At 47.5% G+C, this 16,165-nt stretch overlaps 1 protein-coding gene and 1 non-coding gene across 2 annotated transcripts; one reads left to right on the forward strand and one right to left on the reverse strand.

Moving 5' to 3' along the window:
• Positions 1-4,502: 4,502 nt before the first annotated feature.
• On the reverse strand, positions 4,503-4,574 carry TRNAD-GUC (transfer RNA aspartic acid (anticodon GUC)). The gene has a single exon. It is a non-coding gene; the product is annotated as a tRNA-Asp (tRNA).
• Positions 4,575-9,722: 5,148 nt separating this feature from the next.
• On the forward strand, positions 9,723-11,560 carry LOC109766831 (cyanidin 3-O-rutinoside 5-O-glucosyltransferase). Its single transcript, XM_020325597.4, has one exon. It carries the CDS (start codon positions 9,816-9,818, stop codon positions 11,292-11,294), a length of 1,479 nt encoding a protein of 492 aa, XP_020181186.1. The 5' UTR covers positions 9,723-9,815; the 3' UTR covers positions 11,295-11,560.
• The last annotated feature ends 4,605 nt before the right edge of the window (positions 11,561-16,165 follow it).

The following is a 16,165-nucleotide window of genomic DNA, read 5'->3' on the forward strand; positions in this document are numbered from 1 at the left end:
AGCGGCTCCGTACTATGTTCACCGTCCGCTGGTTCATCCTGCTCTGTCGCTGAGTCCGTGTGGTCGTTGTTTCCTCTGGGGTCGACCAGGGTATTATTTTTTCTTGCGCTATTATCGCTGTTTTTGCCGAGGCGGGATTTGGAGCGGCGCCTACGCCGTCGCTTTGGTTGCTTTTCGAGGGGCTATCCCTCCCTGCATCCTTCCGTTCCTCGCATTGTTTTCTTTGGGTGTATCCACCATATATATATCGTATGATGAAGTGGCTGTCCAGCGCCCTGTGGGCGGTGGTTCCTGTTCTTCTCCTGCATCGTCGTCCATACCGTCGATGTCTTCGGAGTCGAAATCGAGCATGTCGGTTAAGTCATCGACAGTGGCTATTAAGTGGGTGGGGAACGAATTTCTTCGTTGCCCGCCTCCCACTCGAGCCGGACATAGTTCAGCCAAGGGCCTCCTGACAAGGAGAGAGACCTTAATGAATTTAGCACATCGCCAAAAGGCGAGTGCTGAAAGATATCCGCGCAGGTAAACTCCATGATCGGCGCCCAATCAGATTCGATAGGCATGGACGCAGGCGGTTCGGGGCCTGTGGCCGGGGACGAATCCGAGGATCCGGCGACACAGGTCTCATAGGAGGTGAAGTCAGTATTCGGCTCTATCGCCACTGAGTGTATGGCCTCCGAGGCGGGGTCCATCCACCCGTCCTCGGACGGCACAATCGACTCCGGATCTAGGGCCGGAGTAGACATAGGTGTGATCTCCCGAACACCGTCCGACGGCAGAGCTAAGTCGCGCTCGTCGTGACTGTGCGGCGCACCTGACATGGGCTCGAATCCATCAAAGATCAAGTCTCCGCGGATGTCGGCAGTGTAGTTTAAGTTTCCAAACCTGACCTGACGGCCAGGGGCGTAGCTCTCGATCTGTCCAGATGGCCAAGCGAGTTGGCCCGTAGTACGAAGCCGCCGAATATGAAGATCTGTCCGGGGAGGAAAACCTCACCCTGGATCCCATCGTTGCCGATGATCGAAGGAGCCATCAAGCCTTGCGGTGACGGCACACTGGAACTCTCAATGAAAGCACCAATGTCGGTGTCAACACCGGCGGATCTCGGGTAGGGGGTCCCGAACTGTGCGTCTAAGGCGGATGGTAACAGGAGGCGGGGCACACGATGTTTACCCAGGTTCGGGCCCTCTCGATGGAGGTAATACCCTACTTCCTGCTTGATTGATCTTGATGATATGAGTATTACAAGAGTTGATCTACCACGAGATCGTAGAGGCTAAACCCTAGAAGCTAGCCTATGGTATGATTGTTGTTGTCCTACGGACTAAACCCTCCGGTTTATATAGACACCGGAGGGGGCTAGGGTTACACAGAGTCGGTTACAAGGGAGGAGATCTACATATCCGTATTGCCAAGCTTGCCTTCCACGCCAAGGAGAGTCCCATCCGGACATGGGACAGAATCTTCAATCTTGTGTCTTCATAGTCCAACAGTCCGGCTAAAGGATATAGTCCGGCTGTCCGAGGACCCCCTAATCCAGGACTCCCTCAGTAGCCCCTGAACCAGGCTTCAATGACGATGAGTCCGGCGCGCAGATTGTCTTCGGCATTGCAAGGCGGATTCACCCGCTCTCGACTGACGGTGACGTCACCGACGACGGCCCCTTGGCCGAAGAGCTCGCCGCCGCTGCAGCCACTGCTGATGCGCGCCCTCGCGCCTCCGTCACTCCTGACTCATCCTCCTCAGGTGGTCTGCCCCTAGCACCTCTGCCGCCCAACCCACCCCCACCACCGACCCCTCTTCTGTGCCTGGCGTTGCCGCACCTACCGGTGGTCTTCCTCCCAGCATCACGCACATCGTCGACTTCAAGCTGTCCCTCGATGGCTCCAACTTCGCCCGATGGAGGAAATACATCAACCTTATCCTCGCTCGGCACCACGCCGAGGCGCACGTCCAGGCCGGTGCAGCCGCCCGCCTCTCCGACCCGCTCTGGCGGGATGATGACAACACGATTGTCTTATGGTTCTACTCCACCGTCGCCGGCGATCTCCTCGACATCGTCGCGCCCGCCGGGTCCACCGCCTTCACGATCTGGAAACGCCTCCATGAGTACTTCCTCGAGAACGAGGCCGAGCTCGCCATGCATCTCGGCCAAGAATTCCGGTCGGCCGTGCGCGGCGATCGCTCCATCAACGACTATTGCCGCCACCTCCAAGGTATCGCTGCCGCCCTTGCTGACGTCCGGGAGCCGGTCACGGACCGCACTCTCACTCTACAGATGTTGGATGGCCTCGGCAAAAAGTTTGAACTCCAGGCCGCCATTCTTCAGTCCACCGTGCCGCTGCCGACCTTCGCGCAGGCGCGCTCTCGCCTCGTCCTCGCCGAACTCGCCCTCGACAAGCGGACACGCACGGAGGGTGCTCAGGTCCTCGCCGTCCATGAAGAACGCGGCGGTGGCGGTCGCGGCGACTGCGTTGATCGCGGCGGCGGCGGCGATCGCGCTCCTCCCGCTGCAGGCGGGCGGGGGGGGGGGGGGGCAACTCGGCGGCGGAAACCATCCTGGCGGGCGTGGTGGTGTACGCGGGCGTGGCCGCAGCGACGCTCCGGGCAGCGGTGGCCGTGGTTCTCAGCAGCCTTGCCTGGGGTATTTTGCCCCCATGGGGCTGCCCTTCCCGCCCCCGCGTGCGCCCTGGGTCGCCCCCAACTCGGCCGGGGTCCTTGGCCCTCGCCCTGGAGCATCACACCATGCGTACCCCCAACAGCCCCGTCATCAAACCCGCCACGATCCGCGTCGTCCTCAATCTTGCTATGGCGAACAGTTGGCCGATCCGCCAAATGGACGTCAAAAACGCCTTTCTCCATGGTGATGTTGCCGAGACCGTCTATTGCCAACAACCCCCCGGCTTCGTTGACTCCGCTCGCCCCACACATGTTTGCCGCCTAAACAAGTCCTTGTATAGCCTCAAGCAGGCTCCTCGGACTTGGTTCCTTCGCTTCACGAGCTTCCTTCGCACTCTCGGCTTCGTCTCCTCCAAGTGCGACACCTCACTGTTCATACTTCACCGCGGAGCGTCCATGGCATACCTGCTTTTATATGTCGATGACATCATCCTGACTGCCAGCACCACTACCCTCCTCACATCGCTCGTGTCTTCGCTCTCCCGCAAATTCTCTATGAGTGATCTCGGGGACATCCACCACTTTCTCGGCATCAACGTACATCGCAATGCCGCTGGTCTTTTCTTATCTCAGGAGCAGTATGCGCTTGAGGTCTTGGATCGGGCCAACATGCTTAATTGCCATCCCGTCACTACGCCCATTGACACTAGCTCCAAACTATCTAGTGTGGACGGCCAGCCCTTCTCCGATCCCTCGAAATACCGCAGCATCGCCGGAGCCCTTTAGTACCTCACACTCACCCGGCCGGATCTTACCTATGTCGTCCAGCAGATATGCTTGTTCATGCACGCTCCCCTTGATTCTCACTTCCAGCTGATCAAGCGGGTCTTGCGCTACCTTCGTGGCACCACTCACTACGGGCTCCAGTTCTATCGCTCCTCTTCACATGACCTCATCTCCTATAGCGACGCTGATTGGGCCGGATGTCCCGACACTCGCAAGTCCACTTCCGGTTTTTGCGTGTTCCTCGGCAGCAACCTCATCTCTTGGTCGTCCAAACGACAACCGACTGTGTCTCGCTCTAGTGCGGAAGCGGAGTATCGTGCCGTCGCCAACTGTGTTGCTGAGTCTTGTTGGCTACGACAGCTCCTCTCCGAACTACATCGCCCCCACGACGAGCTACGGTGGTGTACTACGATAATGTCAGCGCGATGTACCTCTCATCTAATCCAGTACAAGCATCAGTGGACGAAGCATGTCGAAATCAATCTTCACTTTGTTCGCGATCGCGTTGCCCTCGGTGAAGCCCAGGTTCTCCATGTTCTGGCTTCCTCGCAGTTTGCAGATATCTTCACCAAGGGGTTACCGTCCTCCATGTTTTGTGACTTTAGAGGCAGTCTGAACGTTCTTCCAGGCGACGTTCGGACTGGGGGGGGGGGGTTCCTAAGGAATATTCATTATAGGAATGTTTCCGATAGAAATGGTTTGCTTTTGCACATCGAAACCAAAAATTAATCTCGCAGATACAAGTGCATCGATGTCTAAGGGTGTAGATCAGGACTCATTGATCTCAGATTCCGCTTTGAAGAAGAGATTCTTGTTCAATATGGTTGTTTTTGGCTGAGTGTTGAAGAAGCTACAAGTTTGCAAACAAGAAGGTAGAAAGCGGAAGTATGATCAAGACAAAGTGGTAAGGAAGCTAGCTAACCTCCCGGCGCCTGATCGCCCACTCCCCTGCATGTAGTCTAAAACGAGTTGCATCGCGAGATCAGTGCCCGTTCCGTCTTCAAATCTGTAAAATCCCTAGCAAAGAAAAAGTAGCCTCGAAGTCAGAAGAAGAATAGAGTATACGAAAAAAAATGGAGTTGGATAAAAAATTTACGCGCCGTTGCCGGGGATCGAACCCGGGTCACCCGCGTGACAGGCGGGAATACTCACCACTATACTACAACGACACATTGATTTTAAGTTCGAAATCATTTTCCATATCGTATCTGAGCTTACGATTTTAAGGTATGTCCATGAACCACGGATTTGAGGTGCAAAATATTTTTCCGGAGGCACAACATGCAGAAAATTAATCCAACAATTTTTTTCACATGTAATATGTTTTTTAATGATCTATTCAGCGGAATGAATGATGTTAGTACTAAACTCGACAATCAATGTTGTTGTTGATACTGTTGTTCTTATCGAATACCCACATGACATGTGGATGATCTCTAGGCGTGCAACTCAACTAGGTATACCCTATTACCTATGATTCCTTTTCCCTTGTCTCGCGGCTAGCTTCCACCCACCTTGGCATCGTTTCTGGTTGGTGGTGGTGTCCTGCGAACGGAGCCGCCTCATCCACTAGAGCAACATTTATAAAAGGCCCGACGCCAGCAGTTATGTTCATCAACCCTAGCCGCCGCCATTTCTCATCTACATCTTCATAGCCACCACCTTCATCATCACCATAGTTCTCAGCCATCTACCCATACTTTGTAATCGTGCATCACATCCGGCATCTATTATAATACATATATCAATCAATCAATCTTCATGATGTGTTCTTCAATGATTATTTTGTGTGATCCAATCTCCATGTGTGAGTAGTTTAGTAAGGTCATGGGTTGAGACAAGGTCTTGCAACCCGATGTATTTGTTGGAGGGGTCAATGGAAGTACTTTGAATTAACATCTCATATGTTTAACATAAAATTGCTTTGTAGTTGTCTCTCGTCTCGTTCGCGTTCTTCGTCCTTGCAGATAATCAGGATCATGGAAAACGAGCCACAAAGACGCTAAGGGAAGGGAGACCGTGATATGTTATTCTGAACATCAGTGACAGAAAAGTTTATAGTAAGGTAACACAGATCCTATCTTTGGGGATACAAGAGGTGTAGTCATTAAACGTCAAATGTTTTTGTCTGATTATTCCTATCTTAATTACTGGGGCAACTCCGCGCGACGGATAGTGCCTTTAGTTGGACAACTAACTCTTGATGCAGCACGCGCGCTGGTCAATACGTAATTTGGAAACATCCCTCACTTTGATATGTAGCAAGCACATCTCGATAGATGACTTCCAGGGCACAAATTAAGATCATAATGGTCCCGACAAAAATATATGGTTGTAAGCATAAGTCCTGATACCCATGCCTATTTTTATTATAAGTGTTTCTAGTGTCAACTTGATTTCGATCCGGTCAAAAGCTGGAATTTAATTCTCTTACAAAAGCTTGTGAGAAACCCTTGACTTAAAGGGTACTGTCCTCTCGTGGATTCGATAACTCAGGGTCACCTATAGGGAAAAGGCGAGAATCCTTTCTGCTCCTTTACCGGATCACTAAAGGGACTAATCAGCCGGTCCTTGCCCTCAGCCACATGTAATGGAGGTCCTCGCCCCGCAGTAGGCGGTCGACGCGCTCTAATAGCTGCCGGTCAGCTACTATTGCCTTGCCCTCGGCACCGAGCCATTCGACGCTTTGTTGCGTTGGCCATCGTGACAACATAGTGGCGGATTTTTTTGCCAAGACCTTGACATGTCGGTGGCTAGGAGGTCGTTCCCGATGTCCACGCGTAGGATTCATCCCGACACTACTACAAAATTGTCTCCAATGCGCCACCGGTTGGTGTGCTCCTCCTGCACTCTATGTGTTTGACGAATTGTGTGCAAGGTATTTTTTTTTGCTTTCTTCGTGGGATGATTTTTTTTGTTTTATTTGTGGACAATAGAGTAGATGCTAATTCAAACTATTGCATTGTAGATGAGTTCATGTGATTCGTGTTCTTCATGGAATGATTCCTCATCCGACATGACCGAAGTGGATGACGTTGTTTTGATCTTGATGACGCACAAGAACAAGAAGCCAAAGCATGGTGGTTCCATTTACGGACATGAGGTGATTCGTAGGGATAGGCAAGAGGCTCACCCTAGATTGATACACCTCTACTTTGGTCCATCTCCAACATATCTAGAGTGATACTTTTGCCGCCTGTATAGGATGTCTTCAGATTTGTTCCATCACATTGCCAACTGTGTGAAGGAACACGATCAATACTTTGAGCAAAGGAGGAATTGCACTGGCATTCTTGGACATAGCACCATCCAGAAGGTGACAACCGCATTGCACATGATGGCATATGATGTTCTAGCTAATTTCATTGATGGTAGCTTGGCAATGGGAGAGAGCACTTCAATCTTTTATGTCGAGCGATTTGCAAAGGCAGTGGTTGAGGTGTTTGGGCCAGAGTACTTGAGAGCACCCAATGCTCAGGACACGGCGATGCTTATGGAGTTGAGCACAACCTGTGGATTTGCAGGTATGCTTGGCTCCATTGATTGCATGCACTGGAAGTGGAAGAACTGCCCTGCAACATAAAATGGACAGTTCAAAGGATGCAACAAGGATGCTACCATCATTCTTGAGGCCGTGGCCGATCAGGAGACATGGGATTTGGCATGCACATTTTGAGATGCGGAGTTCTTGCAATGATGTTAATGTGCTCCAGCGGCCACCTCTCTTTGCCAAGTTAGTCAATGGAGAATCATCATCGGTGGAGTTCGTAGAAAATGGCCGCACCATAACAAGGGCTACTACCTTGCGGATGAGATATCCAAGGTGGTCTACTTTTGTGAAGCCAATTTGAAGTCCCCAAGGTAAGAAAGAACTCTACTTTCATAATGCTCAAGCGGCCGCTAGGAAAGATGTGGAGAGGGCTTTTGCAATTTTGCATGTCCAATTTGCTATTGTGCGAGGACTGGCCAGATTTTGGGATCAAGAGATCCTCTGGTACATCATGACGTCGGGTGTAATCATGCACAACATGATCATTGAGAATAAGCGTGACGGAGATTTGGATTACACCTTTTATGAGCTCATGGGGAAACCCGCGAAGCCGCGTAGAAGGGAGGATCAAATCCGACGCTTTGTTGAGATGTACCATGAGATTTGAGATGCCACACACGATGGTCTTCAAAAGGATGTCATGGAGTGGTGGAAGTGGCATGGAGAACAACAACCCTAATTTCATCTTCTCGTGCGATGAGTAATTTGTGTGATGAACAATTTACGTGATGTGTGCTGACCAATTTTTGTAATAACTTGAACACTTTGTATGATGTGTGATGAACAATTTATTTGTAGTGTATGTGGTTCATTTGAGATGAGTTTGGTATGAATATGTTCAATATGTATGCAATTGTTGTGTCCAATATACATCACCTACTGGAGCAAAATGGTGCTCTGTTTTATATCATCTGTTGTAGCAAAAATGTTTCAGGTGACATATAATGTATTTTTAATGATGTAAAATTGCTTCTTGTGTATTTAAGATATATCACCTGTTGAAGATGTTTTTATCCATTTATCTGTTATCAAAAGAGATTCCTATGCGAACCGAGCGTACCTTAGATGATTATTAGGTTTCTTGTGATGGAACCAACCCACTAAAATTCAAATCCTACACGGCATTGGTGGTCGCATTTTCCTGGATTATTTCTGATGTGCCGGCTCAATCTCTCGGATGTGCTCATAGGGGTAGGATGTGCATGAGTGATTTCATAAGGGTGAGTGTATGTGCATGTGTATGAGCGTGTCTGCATCTGTAGTGTGTCCCACTACTCAGTTTTGCCATTAGAAATTTAACTTCTCAAAAATGTCATTGGACACCATTACCATTAGCTCAAATCTCATCTGAGATGTTATAATGACCAAAATACCTATGGACCAACATGTCAACTCTTCCTCTATCTCATTACAATAAAGTATGGGTCCCACTTGAACCCAACAACATTCTTATTTTTCTCTAAAGTTATTCGCTTGCTTACTCCATACAAGTGGGGCCCACACTTATCATTGTGGAATAGAGAGGGCTGCATGTGGGTCTAGGGGTGTTATTGTCATATAACATGGTCAACGGGTTTGACCTGACAACAACGATGTCTAATGGCATTTTTAAGCAAACATCTAATGGAACGATGGCATTTTGAAAATATCTAATAGCATTTTTGAGCAAGCATCTCACGGAACAATGACATTTTTGAGGAGTTGTAACTACTAATGACAAAACTGAGTAGTGGGACACAACTAGCAACATAAATGATTAAAACCCTAAAAAAGACTCCTGTGAATCCAATGACCAAAGTGAAACAGTAATATAAGAAGAGAATACCATGTATTAGCGGATTGTAACTTTAGTTAAGGAATAAAACTCCTTGATTTCCTGAAAACAAATGTACGGCTGACTTCCAAATGGAATAGCATAACGTCAGTGCCGACGTCACCTGTAGCTATAACCCATTTGGAAGCAAGCTGTTGATGTTCGCCATTCGGCGGCTTCAAGGCCGGCACATGGCAAAGATACGGCACAATGGCACCAATATATAGGGGGAACGCATCACAGGTTTCACATGAGAAGCAGACACATCTTCATTTCACATCAAAATTTCTCCTCTCTCTATCCATGGCCACGGACGCACAGCACCAGCAACACAGCTACGTACTCCCTCCGCAAACTAATATAAAAGCGTTTAGATTAGTAAAGTAGTGATCTAAACGCATTTATATTAATTTACAGAGGGAGTATAACTTATATGTTTAAAAATATAACTCAAAGTACAAGTGGGCTTACAACCAGGACGAAGGTAGTATTGTTCTATTGCAACGATGCACTCCAAGCCAAGAGATACATGCAATACTGGGAGGGATGTCTCTGTCTCTCCAATGATCTATCATCCCAGTCACAGTGCAGTCAAATTCTTTGGGAGCTTTAATTTATCTGCTCTTTCTCTTTCTCAAGGTCACAAGATCAATGAAATCATATTCGCAAAAAAAATAAAATGAAATCAAGATGCTCATGGTTGAGCGGGAGTTTGTGTCAAATTGCTACGTTCCAGAATAAGGTTTCACACTGTCGCACTAATCACGCTCGCACGGCACACACACCACCGCTGGTTAGTGTCCCTCTTTTCATCCGTATATTGTATGTACGGCTGACTGCCAAATGGAACAGCATACCGTCAGTGCCGACGTCACCTGTAGCTAACCCATGTGGTTGTAAGCTGGTGGTGTTCGCCGTTCGGCGGCTTCAAGGCCGTCACATGGCCAAGATGGTGTACAATACAATGGAACTACTAGTATATAGGGTGCATCACATGAGAAGCAGATACATCTTCATTTCACATCAAAATTTCTCCTCTTTTTATCCATGGCCACGGACGCACAGCACCAGCGACACAGCCGCAACGGCGGCGTGCACACCGGCCACCACTTCCTCATCGTGGCCTACGGCATCCAGAGCCACCTCAACCCGTGCCGCGTCCTCGCGCACCGCCTCGCGCGCCTCCACGGCGTCGACGGCTCCGGGGCCGTCCTCGCCACGGTCTCCCTCCCGGTGTCCGCTCACCGCCGCATGTTCCCTTCGTCTGGAGACGTCGACAATGATGATAAAGCCACCGACGGCGTCGTCTCTTACGCTCCATACTCCGACGGCCTCGACGACGGCTCCATGGCCAGGGACGGCGAGGCGAGGGCGCGCAGCCGCCAGGCCACCTTTGAGAGCCTGTCAGCCGTCGTCGCCACCCTCGCCGCACGTGGCCGGCCGGTGACGTGTGTCGTTTGCAGCATGGTTCTCCCCGCGGCGCTGGACGTCGCGCGTGAGCACGGCATCCCGCTGGCCGTGTACTGGATCCAGCCGGCCACCGTGCTCGCCGCGTACTACCACTACTTCCACGGCCACGGCGACCTCCTCGCGTCCCACGCCGCCGACCCCGCGTACGAGGTGTCCCTGCCCGGGCTACACCGCCCTCTCCGGATCCGCGACTTCCCGTCCTTCCTCGTCGACACGACGGGCAGCGAGCTGGCCAAGGTCTTCAACGAAGCGGCCCGAGAACTGTTCGAGCACTTGGGCGATCACGGCTGCACCAAGGTTCTCGTGAACACTTTCGACGAGCTGGAGCCGGCAGCGCTGGCAGCCATGAAGGAGCACCTAGACGTGTTCGCCGTCGGGCCGGTGATCGGGTCCTCCTCGGCCGAGCCGCGCATCCACCTGTTCAACCACGCCGGCGCCGACGAGAAGAGGTACATGGAGTGGCTGGGCGCGCAGGCGGCGAGGTCGGTGCTGTACGTTTCATTTGGGAGCATATGGACGTACAGCAAGAAGCAAATGGAGGAGATTGCGAACGGGCTGCGGCGGTGCGGGCGGCCGTACCTGCTCGTCGTGCGCAATGACGGGCGGCAGGAGGACGTGAGCCGGAGCCTGGACGACCTCGTGCTAGAGGGGCAGGGCATGGTGGTGGAGTGGTGCGACCAACCCAAGGTCCTGTCGCACGCGTCCGTGGGATGCTTCGTCACGCACTGCGGCTGGAACTCGACGCTGGAGGCCATGGCCCTCGGCGTGCCGGTCGTCGCCGCGCCAAGCTTGTTCGACCAGCCGACGAACGCCTTCTTGATAGAGGAGGAGTGGGCTGCCGGCGTCAGAGGGGAGCGCAACAGCGAGGGCGTCTTCACCGGGGAGGAGCTCGCAAGGTGCGTCGAGCTGCTCATGGGTCATGGCCCGAGGGCCATTGAGATCAGGGAAAGAGTGGACGCTCTGAAAGGGATGACGCGAGAGGCGGCGGCTTCGGGCGGGCCGGCGGAGCGGAGCCTCCGAAGCTTTGTCATGGCGGCCGGTTCAATCGTCGGATGAAGTTTGCAGGAATACACCACCAAATCTGTCCAAATCGATTAAGTGGATGCATGCTGGAGTGGATCAGCTAGCTCTCTCGATCGGTCGGAGTTAAACAACATTTAATAACCGGGATTGCTAAATCTTAGTCGACTTCTTGGTCGATGATATATTCGCAGGATCTTACGTGAAGATCGGTGCGAATTTTTTTAATTTTTCTTTTACTCATGTTATGTCACTTTCTCACGCCGTATGCAGCAACTTAATAGTGACACGTTAATTGCTTATTACTGCCTCCGTTTTAGCAAGTTAAATTGTATGGAATTGCTAACTCACATCTAGATAAATTTAGTTACGTCACATCTAAGTTCTAAACCGTCCGATCTGCTGGTCTTTAATTTTCATGCAAACTCGATGTCACGCTCGCCCAGCATTATCCCATTGTCTTGTCACACGCGCCGAGCGTCCTCGTCAATCTCTTGCCCGCGTTTGGCCAATTCTACTAGTTTGTTGTTTATTATATTGGGTTACGTTCTCAAGTGGTGTGTGGGCCGATCTGCTTTGTTTGTTTTCTTTTGCTTTTTTTCCTTTTTATTTATTTGTTTTCAAATTCATGAACTTTTTATAAATTCATGATTTTTTTCTTTTTCTTTGGACGTCAATATTTACCCGCCGTCCGGTCCGAGAACCTCCCAGACCAAACGAAAGGTTCGGTACGACAGCACCCCCAGAATGAACGATTAAACCACTACTGCCCGAACATCCTCCCCATTGGCCCTACAGGCCTTTCCTTCGTAAAAGATAACAAAGGAAAAAAATCCAGTAACAAAGCCTATTTTGCCTGTGACAAATAAAAGCCCGGTTTTTGCTGTGCTATAAAAAAGCCGTCAACTCTAAAAAGCAGAAATTGTGATGGATAATTTTTTTCTTTTTTGCAATGATTGAAAAGAAAAAGTCATGGCAATTTCCATCTGTACATACATGGTGGTGGAAAAAAATGTTGATTAAAATTGCCATTATCGATTATATTGACATGTATGTAAATGTTATAAATTGCCATGGAAATGTTAAATTTTTTGCCATGGCAGAAAATAGTAAAAATTACCATGGAAAATTTAGAAGTAAAAAAATCATAGCAAAACAAGAGGTAAAAAAGAATTTGCTAGGCGTTGTAGGTAAATTTGCCAAGTCATTAAAGGTAAAATTGCCATTTTTTGCTGTGACAAATAAAAAGCCCACTTTTTGCTGTGCTACGGAAAAAATGACAACAACTGGTGCCAAGGTCAAAATTGCCATGGTCCACGCAAGTTAAATTTGGCTTGACAAATAAAAACAATAATTTGCCATGACCGACCAATTATAGTTTTTCCATGGCAATAAAACTAAACTTGCCATGTTGGCATGACAAAGAAAAACAATAATTAGCCCTGATAGACCAAGTATAATTTAGCCATGGTAATAAAAATAAATTTCCCATGCCAGTATCGATAGTTTTGCCATGTCACTCAAACTAAATTTGCCATGCCAGTATAGATAATTTTGCCATGGCAATAAAACAACATGAGAAAACATAAAAAATGCCATGGCAATAAAAGGAAATTTTTGACATGGCAATACAACTAAATTTGCCATGTCAATGAAGGTGAATTTTTCATGGCAAAAAAATAAAAGTAAATTTAATTCGCCATGATAGACTAAAATAAAAAAATTTGACTCGTATGTGGAAGTAAATTTTGCCATGGCAGCATAGATAGTGTTGCCATGACAATAAATCTAAATTTTGCCATGGCAGAATAGATAGTGTTTCCATAAAAAAATAAGTGTGAACGTGCCATGGAAAATAATATTAGAAATTGCCATGGCATGAAAAGTTCCAAATTGCCACGGCGATATAGGTAAAATTTTCATGTCAATAAAGTTGAATTTGCCATGGCAAAAAAGCAAAACTAAATCTAATTAGCCGTGATCGACTATAGTATTTTTTTTGCCTTGGCAGTATAAATAATTTTGTAATGGCAAAAAAATGTAAAAATTGCCATAAAAAATAAAGAGTATAAATTGTCATGGCAATAATATCTAAAATTTGCCATGGCGATTTACGTAAAATTGCCATGTGAATAAGGGCAAATCTGCCATGGCAAATTGAAAGGTTAAAATTGCCATGCCGAGTAAACTAAAAAATTGACATGATGTATTAATGGTCGACGTTAGGGAAAACATCTACACTTGCCATGGCAACAGATGTTAAGTTGCCATGGCAAGTGTTAATTGGCATGTCAATAGAACTCCAAATTGCCATGGCCAAACATCTTAATTAGCCATGGAAAACAAGACATCTTAAGTTACCATGTCAAAATGTATATTTAACTTTCCATAGCAAAAACACCGTAAAATGCAATGATCACCTCATTGCCATATGACCATATGACACATAGTTACTAAAAAGGCCTATATTTGTCGTATGACCATTAGAAAACAATAAATCAGGGATGGGCCATGATGTTAGGACAAAAACTATCAAAGAGAATTGTCATGTGAATGAATTAACAGTTATAAAAGTTGCCCAGGGGTTAGAATTTGTAATAATTGAAGAAATTGACATGTTTTGATAAACATCATGATAAGAAATTGAAATGGTAGATAGATTAGATGCTAGTTGAAACCTAGTAATGAATAAGAAAAGATGTGGGAATCTTGGATCTAGTGATTTTGCATGAATTAAGTTGCACAAATAGAAACAGGTTGCATAGAGGAACAAATAGCAACTACTTCTATGAAAGAGCACCACGTTTCTGAACATTGGGTTCTCACCCCGCAAGCAGCTCCCCGCCGGCCTGCCCAGGTAACTCGAGCTCGCCGACCTCAAGGCGGGTGCTAGAGTCCCACCGCCCCTTTCTCCTCCCGCCACCGGCACCAGGCGAGTGCTATATGTAGCGAACTTGCCACTGCCTATGGGCCACGACACCTCCAATCCCATGAATCCAGCGTTGTGACTTGCACTTCCCGCCGCTCGTCCACCACCACTACAAGAAATATGCTCAATTGTGACCTTCTGGCAGTGACCGTGGAAGAAATCGTCATAAATCTATGACCATTTTGATCCAATTGGTCGTGACCTGTTTAGGAGAGTCGAAACCATAAACCATAGTGACTATTTTGGTCAAAAAGGTCGTAATTGCCTTACACAAAATGGTCATAAGCAGACAACAGTGGTCGACAGCCTTATTTCTAGCTGATTACGACCAATCCAGATGGTCATTGAGTTGTAAAATGGATGACTGGACGTCCACATCATCAATTTTACCTATGTGTCGTGTCATTTTGGCTTATGTGTAGGTTGTAGCGTCAGTCCGTTCAAATATGTGAGGTGCATAAGTGCATGAGGTGCGGTTCACCTTAGGCTGCTCCCGCTCTTCAGCGGTCTGGTCCAGCGTCACTTAACCATTGTGACCTGGCTGGTTTGGTTCAGCTTTGAGCTGCCCACCGTGGAGTGGGAGGCCGACATGCTCATGAACATCAAGGCCGGATCAAGTACGCTGGTGCACCGCGGCGTGCGGCGGCCTATTTTCTTGTAGTGGTATTGTATATGGTCTCATCCGACACTGAGTATCCATATGTTGTTCTAATCCTGATGATGATGTTGTAGTGAAGTGGACACCATATTCAGTTTGTCTTGATGCTTTATCTCTTGTGGTTCTTGTCTGATGCACATTGTTCTTTGCAGGGTTATGATGATATTTCCAAGGAAATATACTGACCCTGATATGACAAAGGTGTCCATTTTCCCTTTCTTAAACTTTTTTACTCTTCTATTTGTTCTTCCTGTAGTTCCAGTTTCACATTGCTGGTGTTTCATGCAATTCATCAGATCCTGCTTACATGCCTTATTATTGAGTAACTTGATTAGTATTTCTGCCACTGTCCTATCTCAGTAAACTGTTTGTTTTTTCAGTAGCTAAAAAAGAAAGTAAATCTATTATATCCTGGTATTCTAGAATTCCAGTCTTACAGAAGTTACTCTGTGTCCTGCTTTAGCTTGCAACCTGATGCTGTGCTGTCTGTTCTCATTTCTTAACTTTGAAATGTTTCAAACATAAGAGTGCCCTCATCCTCTATTTCATCTGTATGCACCTTGGTAAGAAATATATTGGTCTTGTAAATATCATTGGGAAGTATATCTGCTTCTGTATGTTCTTGCAAGCATTAAATGTTGCTGACATTCTCACTAAAGAATGTCCCTCCAGCACATTCCTTTGAAATGTGACCTTGAGTCGAGCTCCAAGAAGATATTCAACAGATCTGCATCTGCTCTAGATGCTCATGTACAAGATACTAAGTTATTGGTTGTGTTATTCTGGTTGGTACTATCTTATAAACATGTGGTGTAACGATACTGCTGGGACAAATTTGATGAAATGCTGTGCTGTTTGTTCATTCTGCTATGTTATTTTGTGATCCTGTGGTGTAATGATACTATTGTGTTATTTTGAGAATTATATTATTATTACCATTATATTGTCCTGTGTTTTCGGTTGACCACCAAATTGTCCAATGAAATGTTGATCTCCCTTGAATAAGGGCTGGACCGAAACTACTAAATTGTGTGAGTGGGCTGGACCGTTCAGAGAAAAGGAATGGCTCAATTAATAAATTGGTTGTACATTGCCTCAGCCCAAGAACAAACATTAAATAGGCTAATCTGTTGAACTAGGCCCATGGTTGTGGCCCAAAAGTAAATCTAAAAATGGACCAAAATAATGGGCTTGGCCCATAGTTGTTGCCCAAAAGTAAATCTCAAAATGGGCTAATTATTGGGCTCAGCCCATTGAAACAACTGATTTCTACTGATCCTACATGGTGTCCACGTCATCATTTTTGCCATGTGGACATCG

The sequence above is a fragment of the Aegilops tauschii genome, chromosome 2, assembly GCF_002575655.3.
Source record: "Aegilops tauschii subsp. strangulata cultivar AL8/78 chromosome 2, Aet v6.0, whole genome shotgun sequence".
In the NCBI taxonomy this organism is placed as follows: Eukaryota; Viridiplantae; Streptophyta; class Magnoliopsida; order Poales; family Poaceae; genus Aegilops; species Aegilops tauschii.

Coding starts and splice junctions, on each gene's coding strand:
- LOC109766831 (XM_020325597.4), top strand. CDS start 9,816: ATGGCCACGGACGCACAGCACCAGCGACACAGCCGCAACGGCGGCGTG.